The sequence below is a fragment of the Mus musculus genome, chromosome 4 (assembly GCF_000001635.26).
Source record: "Mus musculus strain C57BL/6J chromosome 4, GRCm38.p6 C57BL/6J".
NCBI classification, from domain to species: Eukaryota; Metazoa; Chordata; class Mammalia; order Rodentia; family Muridae; genus Mus; species Mus musculus.
Window position 1 is genome coordinate 142158914 of NC_000070.6, and position 15333 is coordinate 142174246.

At 52.3% G+C, this 15333-nt stretch overlaps 1 protein-coding gene across 3 annotated transcripts in view; it reads right to left on the minus strand.

Annotated features, from left to right (window-relative positions):
* Kazn (kazrin, periplakin interacting protein) overlaps nt 1-15333 on the minus strand; it is a gene marked incomplete at its 5' end in the record, with an annotated part of 137012 nt that overhangs the window by 56524 nt on the left and 65155 nt on the right. For all 3 annotated transcript variants that reach the window (NM_144531.3, NM_001109685.1, NM_001109684.1), the window contains 1 exon segment: nt 131-267. In NM_144531.3, the coding sequence (NP_653114.3) occupies nt 131-267 (137 nt within the window).

The following is a 15333-nucleotide window of genomic DNA, read 5'->3' on the forward strand; positions in this document are numbered from 1 at the left end:
GGCTAAGAGCCTTGAGATGAGATTGTGAGCGGAGAAGAGATTGTGTTTGTCTGAGAGGGGAGGGCAGGAGAAAGGGATAGGAGAGGGACGGGGGTGAGAGGGGAGAGCAGGGGTCCAGGGAGACACCGACCTTGCGGTGCTGCTCATAGTTGCGGATGAAGTCTCGCAACTGCTCCTCGCGGCTCTCCAGCGTGGCGTACAGCTGCTGCATCTGGCTCACCAGGTCAGTCTTCTCGCCCTTTAAGCGCTTCCGGTCAGCTTTCATGGCTGCGGACAGGACAGAGGATTAATTAGCCCCCGATACTCAAGCCATTCCTCTGGGTGTCTTCTGTCTAGATGAGAAATGGTGTCTGCCCAATACAGTGTCTCTCCTGGATCCCCACACCACTGTGGTGTCCCAGGCTTGCTATGTGAATGGCTCCCTTTTCATCTCTCTGATTTGGCTATCAACAATGGAAGCCCTGCTGGGCTAGAAGGCTAGCATCGGAGGGGGACTCATACTCAGAACCCTGTATCTGAAATGAGCCCCAAGGTCAACCCACTGAGCCCACAGAACAGCTCAGTACCCTCCAAGACTCACTCATAAGTCCCACTTGATTATTAGCATGTAGGGCTCAACGACATGCAAGATAAGACACAGACGATCTGGACCACACAGGATAAACTGGACTCCGTCAAATTAAAAACTCTGCTTCACAGGGAGACATGGAGAGCAAGAAAAGACAGCTCGCAGAAGGGAGAAAATACCTGCGAGTCCCTTATCCAATAAGAGACATCTAGAATATAAAAATAAGTCAGAGGCCAGCAGGACAGCTCAGCTGGTAAAAATGCCCAGAGTCAAGTCTGACAATCTGAGTTCGATCACCAAGAACCCATATATAGAAAGAAGAGCCTACTTCTATTAGCTGTCCTCTGACCTTCATAGTTATCCTGTGATATAAACGTGGTGTTCATACACACACACACACACACACACACACACACTCAATTAAATTCAATAAAAAAAAACTTTAAAAATAAATTCTCATAACCCAACAAAACAAAGACAACTGTTGGGGCTAGAGAGATGGCTCAGTGGTTAAGATCACCTGCTGCTCTCGGAGAGGACCGGAGTTCATTTCTCAGTACCCACCAGGCAGCTCACAACTGCCTGCAATTCCAGCTGCAGGTGGGGGCATCTGAGGCCACGCCACCGCTACACACAGAGAGCCTCAGGGAACCCGGCACAGTGGGGACTCCAGGGCTGGTCGGCATTCAGAATTCCAGCTTTGAGCCTCCCAGTGAACCCAGCTGACTCTGTCTTCTCAGCAGCCAGCTTGGCTGCACGGCAGCTGAGATCATCAGGGCTGGGTTTCTAGGCCTACTGAGCTGAAAGCTTGCAGGGTGGAGCTGAGGACACAGCCAGGCCAGCTCTCCAACATGGCGCAGCCTGTTACCAGGGAACCTGCCTTAAGAAATTCAAACATCCAGGAAGGCACAATGACAGAGTGAGCGAAGGCCCTTGCCAGCCCGCCTGATGACTCAAGTTTTCTTGCTCTCCATGTCTCCCTGTGAAGCAGAGTTTTTAATTTGACGGAGTCCAGTTTATCCTGTGTGGTCCAGATCGTCTGTGTCTTATCTTGCATGTGGGGCACACATGGTGGGAGAAAAGTGACTCCTGTAAGTGGTCCTTGGATTCCTTGCACATACGCTACAAATAAATAAAAGACAACCAACCAACCAACCAACCAACCCAACCGAAACGCCAAGATCCAACAAAGATCCCATATCCAGTCTGCAAGCACCCTCCATGCAAGCCTGGGCCAGCACCATAGGGCATCCACCGCCGCCATTCACTGGCATTTCAGATGCATTTTTATAGAGGTGGGCAGGCAGGTCCTCTTATCCCATCCTGGAGGGGGCATTCTGGCCACACAACCCATTAATGGCATAGCTGGGGAGCACCAGGCTTACAGACTGGCAGGTGTAACGGAGATAAGAGGGTCTAAGGAGAAGGGACAGAGAGTCCTTGAAGACTTGGTCGGTGGCCCCAAGCCTTACTACCTTTGTCCTTGTGGTTGGAAAATGAACCCCTAGTGTACTGGCTGGTTTTTGTTTGTTTGTTTGTTTTGTTTTTTAAGGATTTATTTATTTTATGTATATGAGTACATTGCAGCTGTCTTTAGACACACCACAAGAGGGCATCAGATTCCATTACAGATGGTTGTGAGACACCATGTGGTTGCTGGGAATTGAACTCAGGACCTCTGGAAGAGCAGTCAGTGCTCTTAACCTCTGAGCCATCTCTCCAGCCCTGTACTGGCTGGTTTTATGTATCAACTTGACACAGGCTGGAGTTATCACTGAGAAAGGAGTTTTAGCTGGGGAAGTGTCTCCATGAGATCCAACTGTGGGACATTTTCTTAATTAGTGATCAAGGGGGTAGGGCCCCTTGTGGGTGGTACCATTTCTGGGTGGGTGATAGTCTTGGTTCTCTAAGAAAGCAAACTGAGCAAACCAGGGGAAGCAAGCCAGTAAAGAACATCCCTCCATGGCCTCTGCATCAGCTCCAGCTTCCTGACCTGCTTGAGTTCCAGTTCTGACTTCCTTGGTGATGAACAGCAGTATGGAAGTGTAAGCTGAATAAACCCTTCCCTCCCCAGCTTGCTTCTTGGTCCTGATGTTTGTGCAGGAATAGAAACCCTGACTAATACACCTAGGATTCTGATTTGTTGCATCGTAAGTCTTACCCTGTGAGAACCAGTCTTTGCCCTCAGGCGCTTAGAGGCTCACCAGCGTCAGGATGCCTTGAGACAGGAAGGACCCCATGCCCCTGTGTCTGAGGGGCTCCCCATGATGTGCAACCCAAGTCGTTCCCAACTCACGGGAAGTGGGTACCCGCTCTAAGGTCCTGGGCCCTGTCCAACTCCGGCTGTACCGCACTAGGCTTCGGACCTAGCATCTGAGGAAGCTTTGGGAGGGAAGGCCATGTTTAAGTCAACCTAACTGACTTGCATTAATGCTGTTTCTATGGCTATGGTGGGACGCCCTTACAGAAGTGACTTAGGAAAGAAATTGCTCATTTTGCTTATGGTTCCAGAGGACGGAGACCATCATGGTGGGTTGGCATGGAAACAGGCAGTTTCTCTGCCTGCATGGCTGCAGGAGCAGGGAGCTGGCTGGTCACTTGACCACATTCCACCCGCACCTCAGGGAAGTGAGCGAGAGAGCCAGAGTGGGAGAGCCTGAGAGGGAGAGTGTGAGGGGGGAGGGAGGGAGGGAAGAAGGAAGGGAGAGAACAGGAAGTGGAAGCCATTAAAGCCATGGACTCTTAAGGCCCACCCCCAATGACATACTTCCTTCATCAAGGTGCTACCTCCTAAGTGGTCTGTACTCTTCTCGAACAGTGCCACCAAGTGGTGACTGGGTGTTAACACATGAGCCTATGAGGGACACTGCTCATTCAAACCACCAGATGTCACTGAAACTATAAACAGAAACCAGTGTCCAGTCAACACAAGGCTTTCTAACATACACACACACACACACACACACACACACACACACACACACACACAGCCACACAGCTAAGAATGTGGTACCCTGGATCTGTCATCTGCCACAAAAGCCCCCCCATCCCCACCCTCCCACCCCCGCGTTCACGCAAACTGACAGAGAGGCCCTGGGAGCCCCTGGAACGCTATACTGGCTCAAGGTAAAGAAGTGGGCACAGCATCGAGCAAGGCAGCAGACGGCAAATCGGCCAGACCAGAGGTGGGCCCTGGGGCCCTCACCTCAGCCAGCAGGTTCTCCATCCACCCCAGGTGCATGAGAAGTCATTTAAATCTACAGACACAAGCATGAGAAGGACGACAGGGCCCTTCCTCCGCTGCCCTGCTCCCTAGCTGCTCGAGATGCTAAAGATCTCTTTCTCTCCAGCTAGGCTGCATGCGTGAGGCTTGCCTCTCTCTGGGGTGAGTCTCCTGAAGTGGCAGCCGGCCAGCCAGCGCTCTGTTTGCGTTTCCAGAAACTGGCTTCACCTAGGCAGCTCTCATTCCAGCAACCAGGTCACTGGAACCGCTGCTACTGCTCTAGTGACAGGTGTCGTCATTGTGTGCAGAGGGATTTTAAACTCCAGGAGACCTGGGACAGGTCACCTGGCTTTCTCAGCTTTGCTCTACAATGATACTGGAGCTGGAGGGGTGGCTCAGCAGTTGAGGATACAGGTTGGTGTTGCAAGGGACCAGAGGTGAGTGTCCAGCATCCATCTAAGGCAGTGGTCAACCTTCTTCTGGCCTCCGTGGACACCTGCACCCACATGTGCATACAATACACATAACACGTAAGTAAAAATGAAATCATTAAAACAAACAAACCCAATCCAAGCATCTAATGATTCCTGAACTGTGATACCAGGGTAGCACCAGGCACCATGGGTTCTCGTCACCTGTCACTTGCCTTGTAAGTCATCATACATTACAGACTAGAGACTTGGCCATGTATTAAGCACCAAAGACTACCCAGCCCTGGCACCAGATCTCCTGTCCCCTTGATCACCCACCCAAACCAGGTCCCATAGCACACTGGGGACAGCACACTGTCTGTATCTGCTCTTCTGGCCCTTGGGCTCTGGGTGAGGCGGAAGCTGGTTGAGCTGTTTGGGGATGGAACCCCTTGGCTTCGTGCAGATGCTCTATCACTGAATTAAGCAGAACCTGTTTCATGGAGGCCCCAGTGTTAAATTATGGGGGGTGGGGGAGAGACAGAGAGAGAGAGAGAGAGAGAGAGAGAGAAACAGGTCTCAAACCAAGGATGCCTTGACCTTGATTCTCATCTCACTGCCGTTATGAAAACACACATCATTTCGGACAGCACAGCCCACCACATCCCCCCACAAACCACAGGACCATTCATAATTTCCAAGTGCTGTCCAGATGCTCTCATTCTGAGATGCAGCCTTCCTCACCATTTGGCATCTCAAGGGGCTCTCTCAGGTTTCCCTTAAAATGCAATCTGATGGTCCAGTGTGTGCCCCATTTTCTGCCCAGTGGCTGCCGGAGGTAGGTCTGTGTGTGTGTGTGTGTGTGTGTGTGTGTGTGTGTGTGTGTGAACAGCTCGTATGGGATCACCTTTCATGCCTTTCACCCGCAGAGCCCAGCCAGTCCATGGTCCTGTCAAACCACACCCTCACAATCTGGCTTCCTGCTAGGCTGAGCTCAGCAGCCTCTGGGCTCCTTCTGGGCAGCCCCAGCCAGGAGTCTTTACAAACTTTCCAGTCTGGTGGGCCCTGGGCTGAAGTGGGAGGCTGTAGCCAGTGATGGGTAGGTTTTCTTTTGTCCACACAGACTCTGGAAAAGGAGGGTAGTCAAGGAGAGAGAGAGAGAGAGAGACAGAGAGACAGAGAGACAGAGACGGAGACACAAAGAGACAGAGACAGAGACAGAGACACAGAGAGAGACAGAGAAGGCCTGGCCTGTGGCTCTGTGGGACTTAGGCCTCTGAATGAATACCCACCAGCATGGGAGAGAAAACGTTGGATGCCACACAGTGAGCCATCCCCGATCTCCTGATGCTTGGGCTAATGTGGCTTGGCTAGAAGCATAGTTTAAAAATCTTCCTTAGGCCTCACTGTTAGCATTCTGTCCAAACTCCACCCCACAGTTACCTGGCAACAGCCAGGTAGGCCTGACCCACTATAAAAGAGGTTGCCCCTCCTCTCTCTCTTGCTCTCCCTCTCTCCCTCCCCATTCTGTTTCCCCCTCTCTCCGCATGCTCACAGCCAGCCTCTGCTTCTCTCCTCTCTCCTCTCTACCTCTACTACCCTCTTAACTCCCCTCCCCATACCCCGAATAAACTCTATCCTATAATATACCATTGTGTAGCTGGTCCCTCAGGGGGAAGGGATGCCTCGCATGGGCCACCGAGACCACCCCTTCCCCCACATCTCACCACACCCCCACAGAACATATCTTACACCTCTTTATCTTTTTATAAACACATCACTCACTGTTCTCCTGCATCGAGCTGACTCTCTTCCCAGTGATATGTAGGAGGCACACCTGGAACATCTGGGGAGAAAAGAACCCCAGAGTCAGGGGCCTCCCCAGATGCCAGGCTTCTCTGTCCTGTTAGGTGGGAGGGCCAAGATGTCACTGGTGCCTGACTTTGGGAACTCCTCTGCTTCTGAGGCTCTGGGTCAGGGGAACCCAGCAGAAACTCAGCTGAACCTGGGAGGAGAGGGGCTTCTCCCTCAGCTCCACCCGCCCCTCCAGCCTGGCTTCGACTGGTGAAAATTCAGACCACCCACCCCCCCTTTCCAAGACTCCCTTGGGCATGTGAGTGCCTTGACAAGCCCAGGCCCCGCGCCCCCCCCCCCCCCCCCCCCGTTCAGAACTTTAACAGTATCACACCAATGCTGTCCTCTCTCTGGCCTCCTGAATGGTCAACCCTGTCTCAACCCTTTCCCTTCTAGCAAATTCCATATTTCTTTTTCCTTTTGTTGCAAAATGCTCTCAAGGGCCACTCTACCTCTAGCCCCTCAGTCGCTAAGGGACCCGCTCTGACTTCTCCACACTTGGTCCTTTCTAAGTCACCGGGAATCCAGACTCTGGCTCCTCCCTCAGGCTACATATCTCGAGATGCTTCTCTTTGGTCCTCTGCCCAGGCACTCAAGGCCACCATATCCTGATGGGACAGAAGACTACCTTCGGGGCCCTGCCAAGACCCATCATCAGGGAGGGTGGGGGCCCCAGAACCCTGTTCCTAGATTCCAGAGAGTGAGGTTACCCTAATTGCATTAGGTATTGTAACCCCATACACCCTGACTTTTCATGGAAATTCTAAAGTCCCAATTCTTAAACTATTTTTAAGCTCTTTCTTAAAAAAACATTTATTTATTTATTTATTACATATAAGTACACTGTAGCTCTCTTCAGACACACCAGAAGAAGGCATCAGATCCCATTACAGGTAGTTATGAGCCACCATGTGGTTGCTGGGAATTGAACTCAGGACCTCTGGAAGAACAGTCGGTGCTCTTAACTGCTGAGCCATCTCTCCAGCCCTATTTTTAAGCTCTTAAATGTCCCTTATAGCACAGGGAACTTGAGCAGTCTGGCTCTGCAGATACCAGCTGTGTGACCCTGGAAAAGTCCCTTACGCTCTGCTCCGAGTGTCGAATGGGGAAGCTTTCTTTATGAGGCAGAGCTTTAGAGAGGAGCAGAGCTCCGGGCTGCACATGCTGGTGTTTCTGCCTGGCTGTGCCTAACCACTCCAGGCTAAGGATGAAAGCTGTCGGCAGTGGACTCGATTAGAGGGTGCCAGACGAGCAGTCTTGGAGCCTAGGGCGAGAGTAGGGCCAGAGTCTTAGTAGGGGAAAGCCAGGCCATCCAGGCCAGCCAAGGAAGAGATTAACACGCAAACTACAATCAGAGTCCCTGCAGGGCGCTCACCCTCCTCACACCAGGAAGCCCTGGCGGGTGGCGCTTCCTCCCCTCCCCCAGAGGTCATCAGCAGGAGGGAAGTGGGGGGCAGGGCATGATGGGATGTGTTTGTTCTCCAGGTTTTGGTGGGGAGTCCAGGAAAGTCCTCCTAAAAATAGCAGGTGGGGGTAGGTGGGGTGGGGGAGGGGGTGAGCACCAACAGTCCCTAGACTTGAAAAGGATATTTCTGGAAACCACATTGGCCGTCAACTCTTCTCCCCTCCCTTCCAGTGAGCGGCATCCTTAAAGGGCGACTTTTGTGTGTGAGGCCATTAGCAAACAAGACAATGGCTTGTATTCAGTCCCGTCCTGAGAGAGAGACGACCAGGGCGTCAGGTTGCAAAACAACAAGCTGAGTGGCCTCAGGAGCTCAGTCTGGCACCTTCTCTGGGCTTTGGTCCTCAGAAGGGGCCCGGGGCACCCAGTGATTTGGGGACTGCCCTCAGGACTGCAGTTTCCCATGGGAGATGCGGCAAGGCTCTACAAAGTTCCATGCAGGTGACAGCCAATCTCCAAGTACAGAACAGAAGCGCGCAGTTGTGGAACAGGAACATTCAAGAGCAGATCCCAGGACAGATGGCCTGGGTTCAAAGCCCCAGCTCTGCCATGCTTTAGTGAGACCCAGAGCAAGTTACCGCGTTGTAGCCTTTTAGTATCTGCCATAGGGATGGACATATGCACGCACGCATTCACTCACGCAGAGAGACGAATGGGTGCGTATGTGCGCATGCATGAGTACACACACACACACACACACACACACACACACACACACACACACACACACACCAACTCTTCCCGTGCAGGAGTGGTCTGATCAGTCCTCATCCCTGTGGTCACTTCTGCTCAAAAGCTGGAAAGAGCTGGGGAGATGATGGCTCAGTCAGTCCTGTTGTAAACACAAGGACCCGAGTTCGAATCCCCAGAACCCACATTTGAAAAGCTGGGTGTGGCAAGGTGTGTCTCTAATCCCAGCGAGGATAGGAGAATCTCCAGAGCTCAGGGGTCGGCAAAAATCTCTTGAGTTCCAGGCTAATGAGAGACCTTTCTCAAGAAGTAGGGGAGACAGTGTCCTGAGGAAGTCCCGACCTGGCCATGCAGGCCCAGGGCGTGCACAGAGAGCTCCCAGGTGTTCTTTGGCTGTTACTATAGGGGGCAGGTGTGACAACAGGCCTTCTCCTTGCATTGAGGGTCAGAGCCCCATTCCTGACCGGCTTTTGGTATCACAAAACACACTCTGCCCATCACTGTCCACTGAGAGCTGCTTCTTCCCGCTGCTTCCCCATTTGGACTTTAAAATGATACTTGTAACACTTACTTATTTTGTGAGTTTTGCGTATGGCATAGAAAGTGTGTGGTTAGAGGACAGCTGGCGGGAGCTGGTGCTCTCCCTCCACCGTGTGGGTCCTGAGGACTGAGTTCAGGTCCACAAGCCTGACGGTGGACGTTTACACACTGGTGAGCGCCTTTACACAGCGAGAGAGCCGTCTCACCTCAGCAAGGGTCACCTCTACACCAGCATCCCTATGATCCTGCCTGGGAGACTACTCTTCCATTCAGTGTCCCCGACTGTGATGGGTAACACCCCCACGAAGAGAGAGGAAAGGTTGTCTCAGAGCCTCTCTCTAACCCCCACTTTGCTGCTGTTACCCTAGGAACCAGACATCTCCAACCAAAGTGGGGGTGCAGGAGGGGGGGGCTGGAACCACCTGCGCCATCTTTTAAACTGGGGCGGGGAATGGGAGTTTCATGGCAATACAGGAAGTCTACTGTACTTAAGATCTCTATAAAATATTTAGACAGCCATGGCCAGATATAACAGTGATTATACATTTAAATGTTAATGAGTATAATTAGACTGAAAGATTAGCCAAGCCTATCACTAAATATATATTCAGGACTGATCAAACCCCCTACTGTAAAATTACAGGTGAAACCCAAACGGATGGGTTTGCCGGTCTTTGATTTGCCCCACAGAAAGAGAGCTCAAAAGGTGGCCAGGGAGAGAACAGGCGAGGGCAGGGCAGGGAGGTCCCTGAGGGAGACCCTGAAGACTCCAAGGATCAAAGGAGATTGAAACATTGGCTGTGAAAACTTGCCTATGTCTAAGGATGGAGTTCAACCTGTGAGCGGCCAGCCGAGCCTCCTGTAAGCATTAGAGACAGGCCTGGGGGAAATGGAGGAAGGGAGACTGGGGGATCCCCCAGAGCCTCGCAGGCTCCAGATCCAATCATGCAGAACTAACATTTCAGTAAGTCATCTTGTAGGCCTGCAGGACCCAGTAATGATGATACAAAGCCTTGATGACAAAAAATGTTGGCAACCACTGGGTGGCTTCACTTCGATGGAAATCTGCACCACAAGGGCGTCAGCCGCACACGACAGCCTTTTAATTATTATCTAAGCACCATGCATAAGCTTTAACTGCAAGCTGAGTGAGGTGGGCGAGGTAAATAAACAAGATCTCTGCAAGGGTGGTAAAGCTTGGCCATGGGGGGAGGGGAGAACGGTCTATCCAACAGAAGAGCATGTGCAAAGGTCCTGAGGTAGCAGAGGAAGCACTTTCTAGATGGCGAAGGTGTCAGTGAAAGGCAGCTCTCCCCTTAAGAGTGGCAGGGTCTCCCTGCTTTCTGCCGCCTTGGTGGGCACCCACAAATAACTGATCATTCCGTTTCTTTAGACACCCGTTCCTTCAATCTGGGGGCATGGGCCAAGATGTCCCAGGAGTCCAGTTTTAGGGACGAGATAAATAAATGCCAGTTGGTGACAGTCCTCCATGCTGGTGGCACAGGGCTGGCCCTGGAAATGCCTCACATCGAGAAGTTGATGGCAGAGCTTGGCAGGTTAATCTGGGGGTTTTGGCTGGTCAGGGGAATTGATACTGTATATGTGATCATTACATTGTAGCAGGACCACACCTGGCTGTGCTGCAAGGTACCACAGTGGGCAAAGGTACCCCCAGCCTTTCTTAGAGGCTCCTCTCGGGTAGGCCAGTGGGACTCAGGGACTAATTTCATGATGGAGGCAGTGGGAGATGGGGGGGGGGCATGGGGGGGGAGTGGGGAGCTGCAGGAGCTGAGCCTCGGAGAGCCAAAAAGATCTCCAGTCTGTAGACAGAGTCTCTCTACTAGATCCCATGTGGAGACTCACTACCCAAAGGGCCACAGGGAAAAACAACGGGCCCAAGAGCAAGCCATTGAGTGGTTGGCTTCTGAGGCAGAGTTGGTAGGTCCCCCTGAGTCCTGAGAGGGGCTCAGGCTGCTACAGGTATTTAGCAGGTTGCACCTGCAGGTCTTTCCTGCCTCCTCTACTGCATAGGGAGGGGCTGGGCTGAGCAAATAAACAAACAGGCCAGGCAGCCCTTCAGAAGGGCTGGTAAACCACTTTTCTAAAGGAGCCACAGGATATTTGAACTCATTGTTCACTGTGTCTGAAATGCATCTATCACCTACCCTAGTTCTTTGCGAGGTACTGGCCCAGCCCCCCACCCCGCCCCCTCCCCACTGCCATTCACTGTGACCTTGACTGCTCTCCTCAGCTCCTTAAAACTGTGAGGCTTCCAGACACGCCCCCACCCCATTATTTTTCATTCCCATCGGACTGATGTCAGGTATATTTTGCATTTGGGCTTCACAGTCTGATCTTCCAGGGTCAGGAGGTTCGAAGTTGCCTCTGGGGAAAAGAGAACTTGGTGTCTTTTCTGGGGAAGGGTGGTACTTCTGTGGCTGCAGGTGTTTAAGGGTCACAACAGATTTCACGTAGCTGGAGCTTAGGCCTTGAAGAGGGCATGGGAGGTCCCAGGGGCAGGGAGCTGAGACTCTGCCTGGTGCCGTGTGGTGCCGTGGGCTGGACAGAGGGGATGAGTTACTCCCACGGTTAGTACGGTTAGTACACCGTACTACACTGTGATTGCTTCCTTGGTTCCCATCCTGGGCTTTGCACTGGGGCCTGGGAGATGCTGTGGGTGATTAGCAAAAAGCTTATAGAGGGACTGTGGCGGCGCGGCTGTCGGCAGAATACTTGTCTGACATGCATGAAGCCCTGACTTCAATTCCCAGGGCCACATACACTGGGTATAGTGACACGTGCCTGGAGTTCCAGTATTCAGGGGAGTGGAGGCAGGAGGATTAGAGGTTCAAAGTCATCCTCAGCTATACAGTTAATTTTGAGGTCAGCCTGCTGTCACAGAAAGGAAGAGGGGAAAGAGAGGGCTGGCTGTCCAAGAAGCCAGGAGAAGATTGTGTGTTAGTGTGTCAGCAGGGAATACCTGGCGCAGGCCAGGCCTCCCTCAGTTTCGGCCAGCCAAGGCCATGCTGGCCAGACAGCATGTGAATTACTGAGAGTCAGGTTCAGTAAGAGACCCTGTTCCAAAAACTAAGACGGAAAGTCACTGGAGAAGATACTCGTTGTTGACCTTTGACCTCACCAATGTGTGTGCACGCACAAACATGGAGAGACACACAAGGGGCTGCAATGCAACCCACTGCGAGCCTCCTGGATCCTGCCAAGCAAAAACAAACAAACAAGCAAACAAATCGTTGATAGATCAATGAGTTTATATGTGACTAGGAAATTCAAAGTGATGCAAGTCTTTTGTTTTTCTGTAGCTTCGAATGCAAGCCCTGTACACATCTCCAGTGGCTGGGACTCACTTTAGATAATATGAAGAGGGCGGAGCAGGCACGGGTGGGGCCGACTCAGAACAGAGGTGGGGCCAATGGCGGGTACCCAGATTCATGACATCATTGCGCTGGCTTCTGTGAATGAGTGAATTTTTTCCCTAATAAAAAGGTCTACTGCCAAGGCTCCCAGAGGTCCTGGCCCCAGGTCACCTTTTATTTCTGCCCTCTGCCAGCAGCCTGGGTCCCCAGCACCAACCACTTCCTGATGCACCTGCATTAGGTCACTGTGTATTATGACAGGACCTTGGTTCACTCAGGGTGGTTTGTATGAGGCCCAGTGACTCCAATCTGATCCAAGGGCCCCCGCCTGACTAGGCTTTGTCCTCCCTACAGCTTAGGGAGTTGAGGTGGCCACACACCGGGGTTTTGTTAGAACGAAGGCCCAGAACTTTCTTTATTGCAAAGGGGGCTCTGAGAGGGGAGAAATGACTGGTCCGCAAATGTGTCTGGGCATGTCTTGGGGAGTGGCACCGAGGCTCGGCCTGGGTCTAAAGACCATTCCTGGGCTCCGGGTGGGGCTGAAAGAGAGGCTGGCTGCTTTCAGTTTTGCAGGCTGGGAACCGGGAAAGTGCTGAGTCAGCGTGCAGGAGAAAAGGGCTCCTGCTCTCGGGAACAGGAGAGAAGAATTTCCGGCTTGATGCACTGGAGGGGAATCACAGAAGTTGGGCTAGTAACAGCCCAAACAAACAACCCTGTATGGCTAAACAAGGAGAGTGAAGGAGGAACTTTGGGGAACTTCTGAGGAGCTGGGGGTGGGGACATGAAGGTAAGGAGTAGGTAGGGTCATCTATGCTTTCAGCTGCTGTCTTGTGACTACTGTCTCCTGGGAACCCTTGAGGACCTGGGATAACAGGATAAAAACCAGTAGTTTGTACTCGGAATGTATAAAGAGCCTTAGACTTAGAGCCAGATCACAGCACTAGGGGCCCTGCAAGTCCTCAACCTTTGGTCCTACCTGCTCTGTGTTGGAAGGCTCACATGAAATGACATCAGTGACCTCGGTGATATGCTCTGCAAGCATATGGGATATCAGCACTTCGTATCCCAAACGATACACTCGTTCCCATGGTCCCCAATGAGATTCTGTGCTTCATCCTGGCAGGTGGGCAAAGCGAGGCTCCTCAGGGTGCAATGACCAATCTTGGGTCCCACAGTCAGTTGACACTCTCACTTTCAGGCCTAACTGAGGCCTTTATGACCCTGAGACCCTGCAGTGACCTTGTAACTCTCTGCTCTGCAAAACATAAGGGCCTGCACCTAGCATTGGCAGGTGGGGTCAGGGTGGGGGAAATCAGAAAGAGTGTGTGGGAATGCCGGTCCCATTCCCCCTCCCTCCCCCCCCCCCCCCCGCCCCCCAGCAGGCTGGCTGGTTGGTAGGCTGGATTTACTGAAACTTGGAGCACAGCCTCCAGGGAAGCAGCAGGCTGCCACAGGCTCAAAACAAAGACAAGTTTCCTGGATTCTACATTAAGACTTCAGGGCAAAATGGTTTTTGGATTAAGAAGGGAAGCTGGCAGGAGGTGCTTTCTCCGCTCTGGAACTTGGATGAAGCATCTCCGCTGGCTTGCCAGGGCCACCCAGGCTGGGTGAGGGCATGGTCTTTCACCTGCTGCCAGCCACTGCCCCCAGTCCCCCAGCTTTCTATGTGGGGAGAAGATCCCAGTGTTGGTAATGGCAGGAAACTAAGTTAGTTGCACAAACTAAGCTTACACGAGATTCTTTAGCAACGGCCATAGGCTGCGGACGGGAGTCGGAAAGAGTGCTTGGCTGGCATGCACAGAGCCCTTGGTTCACTCACCAGCAACACACAAACCGGATGTGGTGGTTCACACCTGTAATTCCTGAACTTGGGAGGTTGCTGGCAAGAGGGTTAGAAGTTCAGGTTAATCCAATGTTACATAGTGAGTGACAGTTCCATCTACAAACTGGGCCCCGTTCATAGGGCACAGCTGCACTGGGCAGCAGGCGTCGAGTTCTTAGCTTAGGCATCACCTGATGGACCAGAAGTGCCAGTTCTGGGTTCAAATCCAGACTCTGTGGTTTCTAGGCAATGGTTTACTCAACAATAAATGGGGATAATGGCTCCTGTCCAGGAGTGACAATGCCTGGGCTTGCACATGGGCTGGCCACTGCTGTAAGCACTCTGCAAGTATTAGCTCATAAAATCTCTCAAGTGACAGATGGTGCTGGTGTCTGTCCCTTGAGACCTAGTGTGCACAGCCATACCAGAGTATACAGCAGGGCTCCCACTCGTGCTCCAGGTCCTGGGTCCTGAGTGCTCCAGGTTATCTATCCCTCTCCATGATTTTCCAAGGCCGTCCCTAAGCCCCATAGGTATCTGACGAATTCCCAGCAGGGCTTGGCCCCAGAAGGTACTGACTAGATTATCAGTGTCAGTTTCTTCTGGAAGTTTCTAAAGTTGCCGACCCTGGCATAGCCCACCCTTCCCTCTTGTAGTTTCTTCTTTAGCACCAGGCACCAGGGCTATTTCTAATTACTCTGTGGCTCTCTGTTTTGCCATTTGCTGGATCCTTGGCTTCTGGAACAGTGTGGGGAACAGAGTGGGTGGCCAGTGAATATCTGGGGAGTGAAGGACAATAGGACCAGTGAGCTAATCTCATGCTCTGTGCAACCCACTGAGTGTTACTCTGACCCCTGGGCAGACAGCACTGTGGAAAAGACCCAGGGAAACAAAGACAGGGAGAAGACGGCTCTCCTCCACAGAAGGCCAACACTGCACACAGCTGAGCCACCATTAGGACCTGCCCAGCCCCAGCCTTTGAGGCTCACATCCATCCCCAGAGCTGAGGGACCCTGAGCCACTCCATTATAGAGGTTCTTGTGCAAAGTGGTAGTCCTGGGTCAGAACCCCCTGTGAAGGGAGAGAGGGCCTCCCTCCTCCACCCACCCCTCCCCCAGCCTCATGAAATCCTCCTTTGTTTGAACAAGATACTGAGAGTAAACATGTTTTACACGCTCTTAGGGTTGGCATTTTCTTGATGGCTGTTGGTTGTAAGGTTGTGTGCAGGAGAAGGAACCTGGGGCCTCTCACAAGCCAGACAAGCCTTGGCCTCTGAGCTGTCGTTCAGCCCTAGCTTTTGGTTCATAGCCATAAAAGTTTCATTAGGACCTCAAGAGCCTGGCCAGTGGGTGGGTGTTAACACAGCTCATTGCACAAGGGCTGGAAGCTC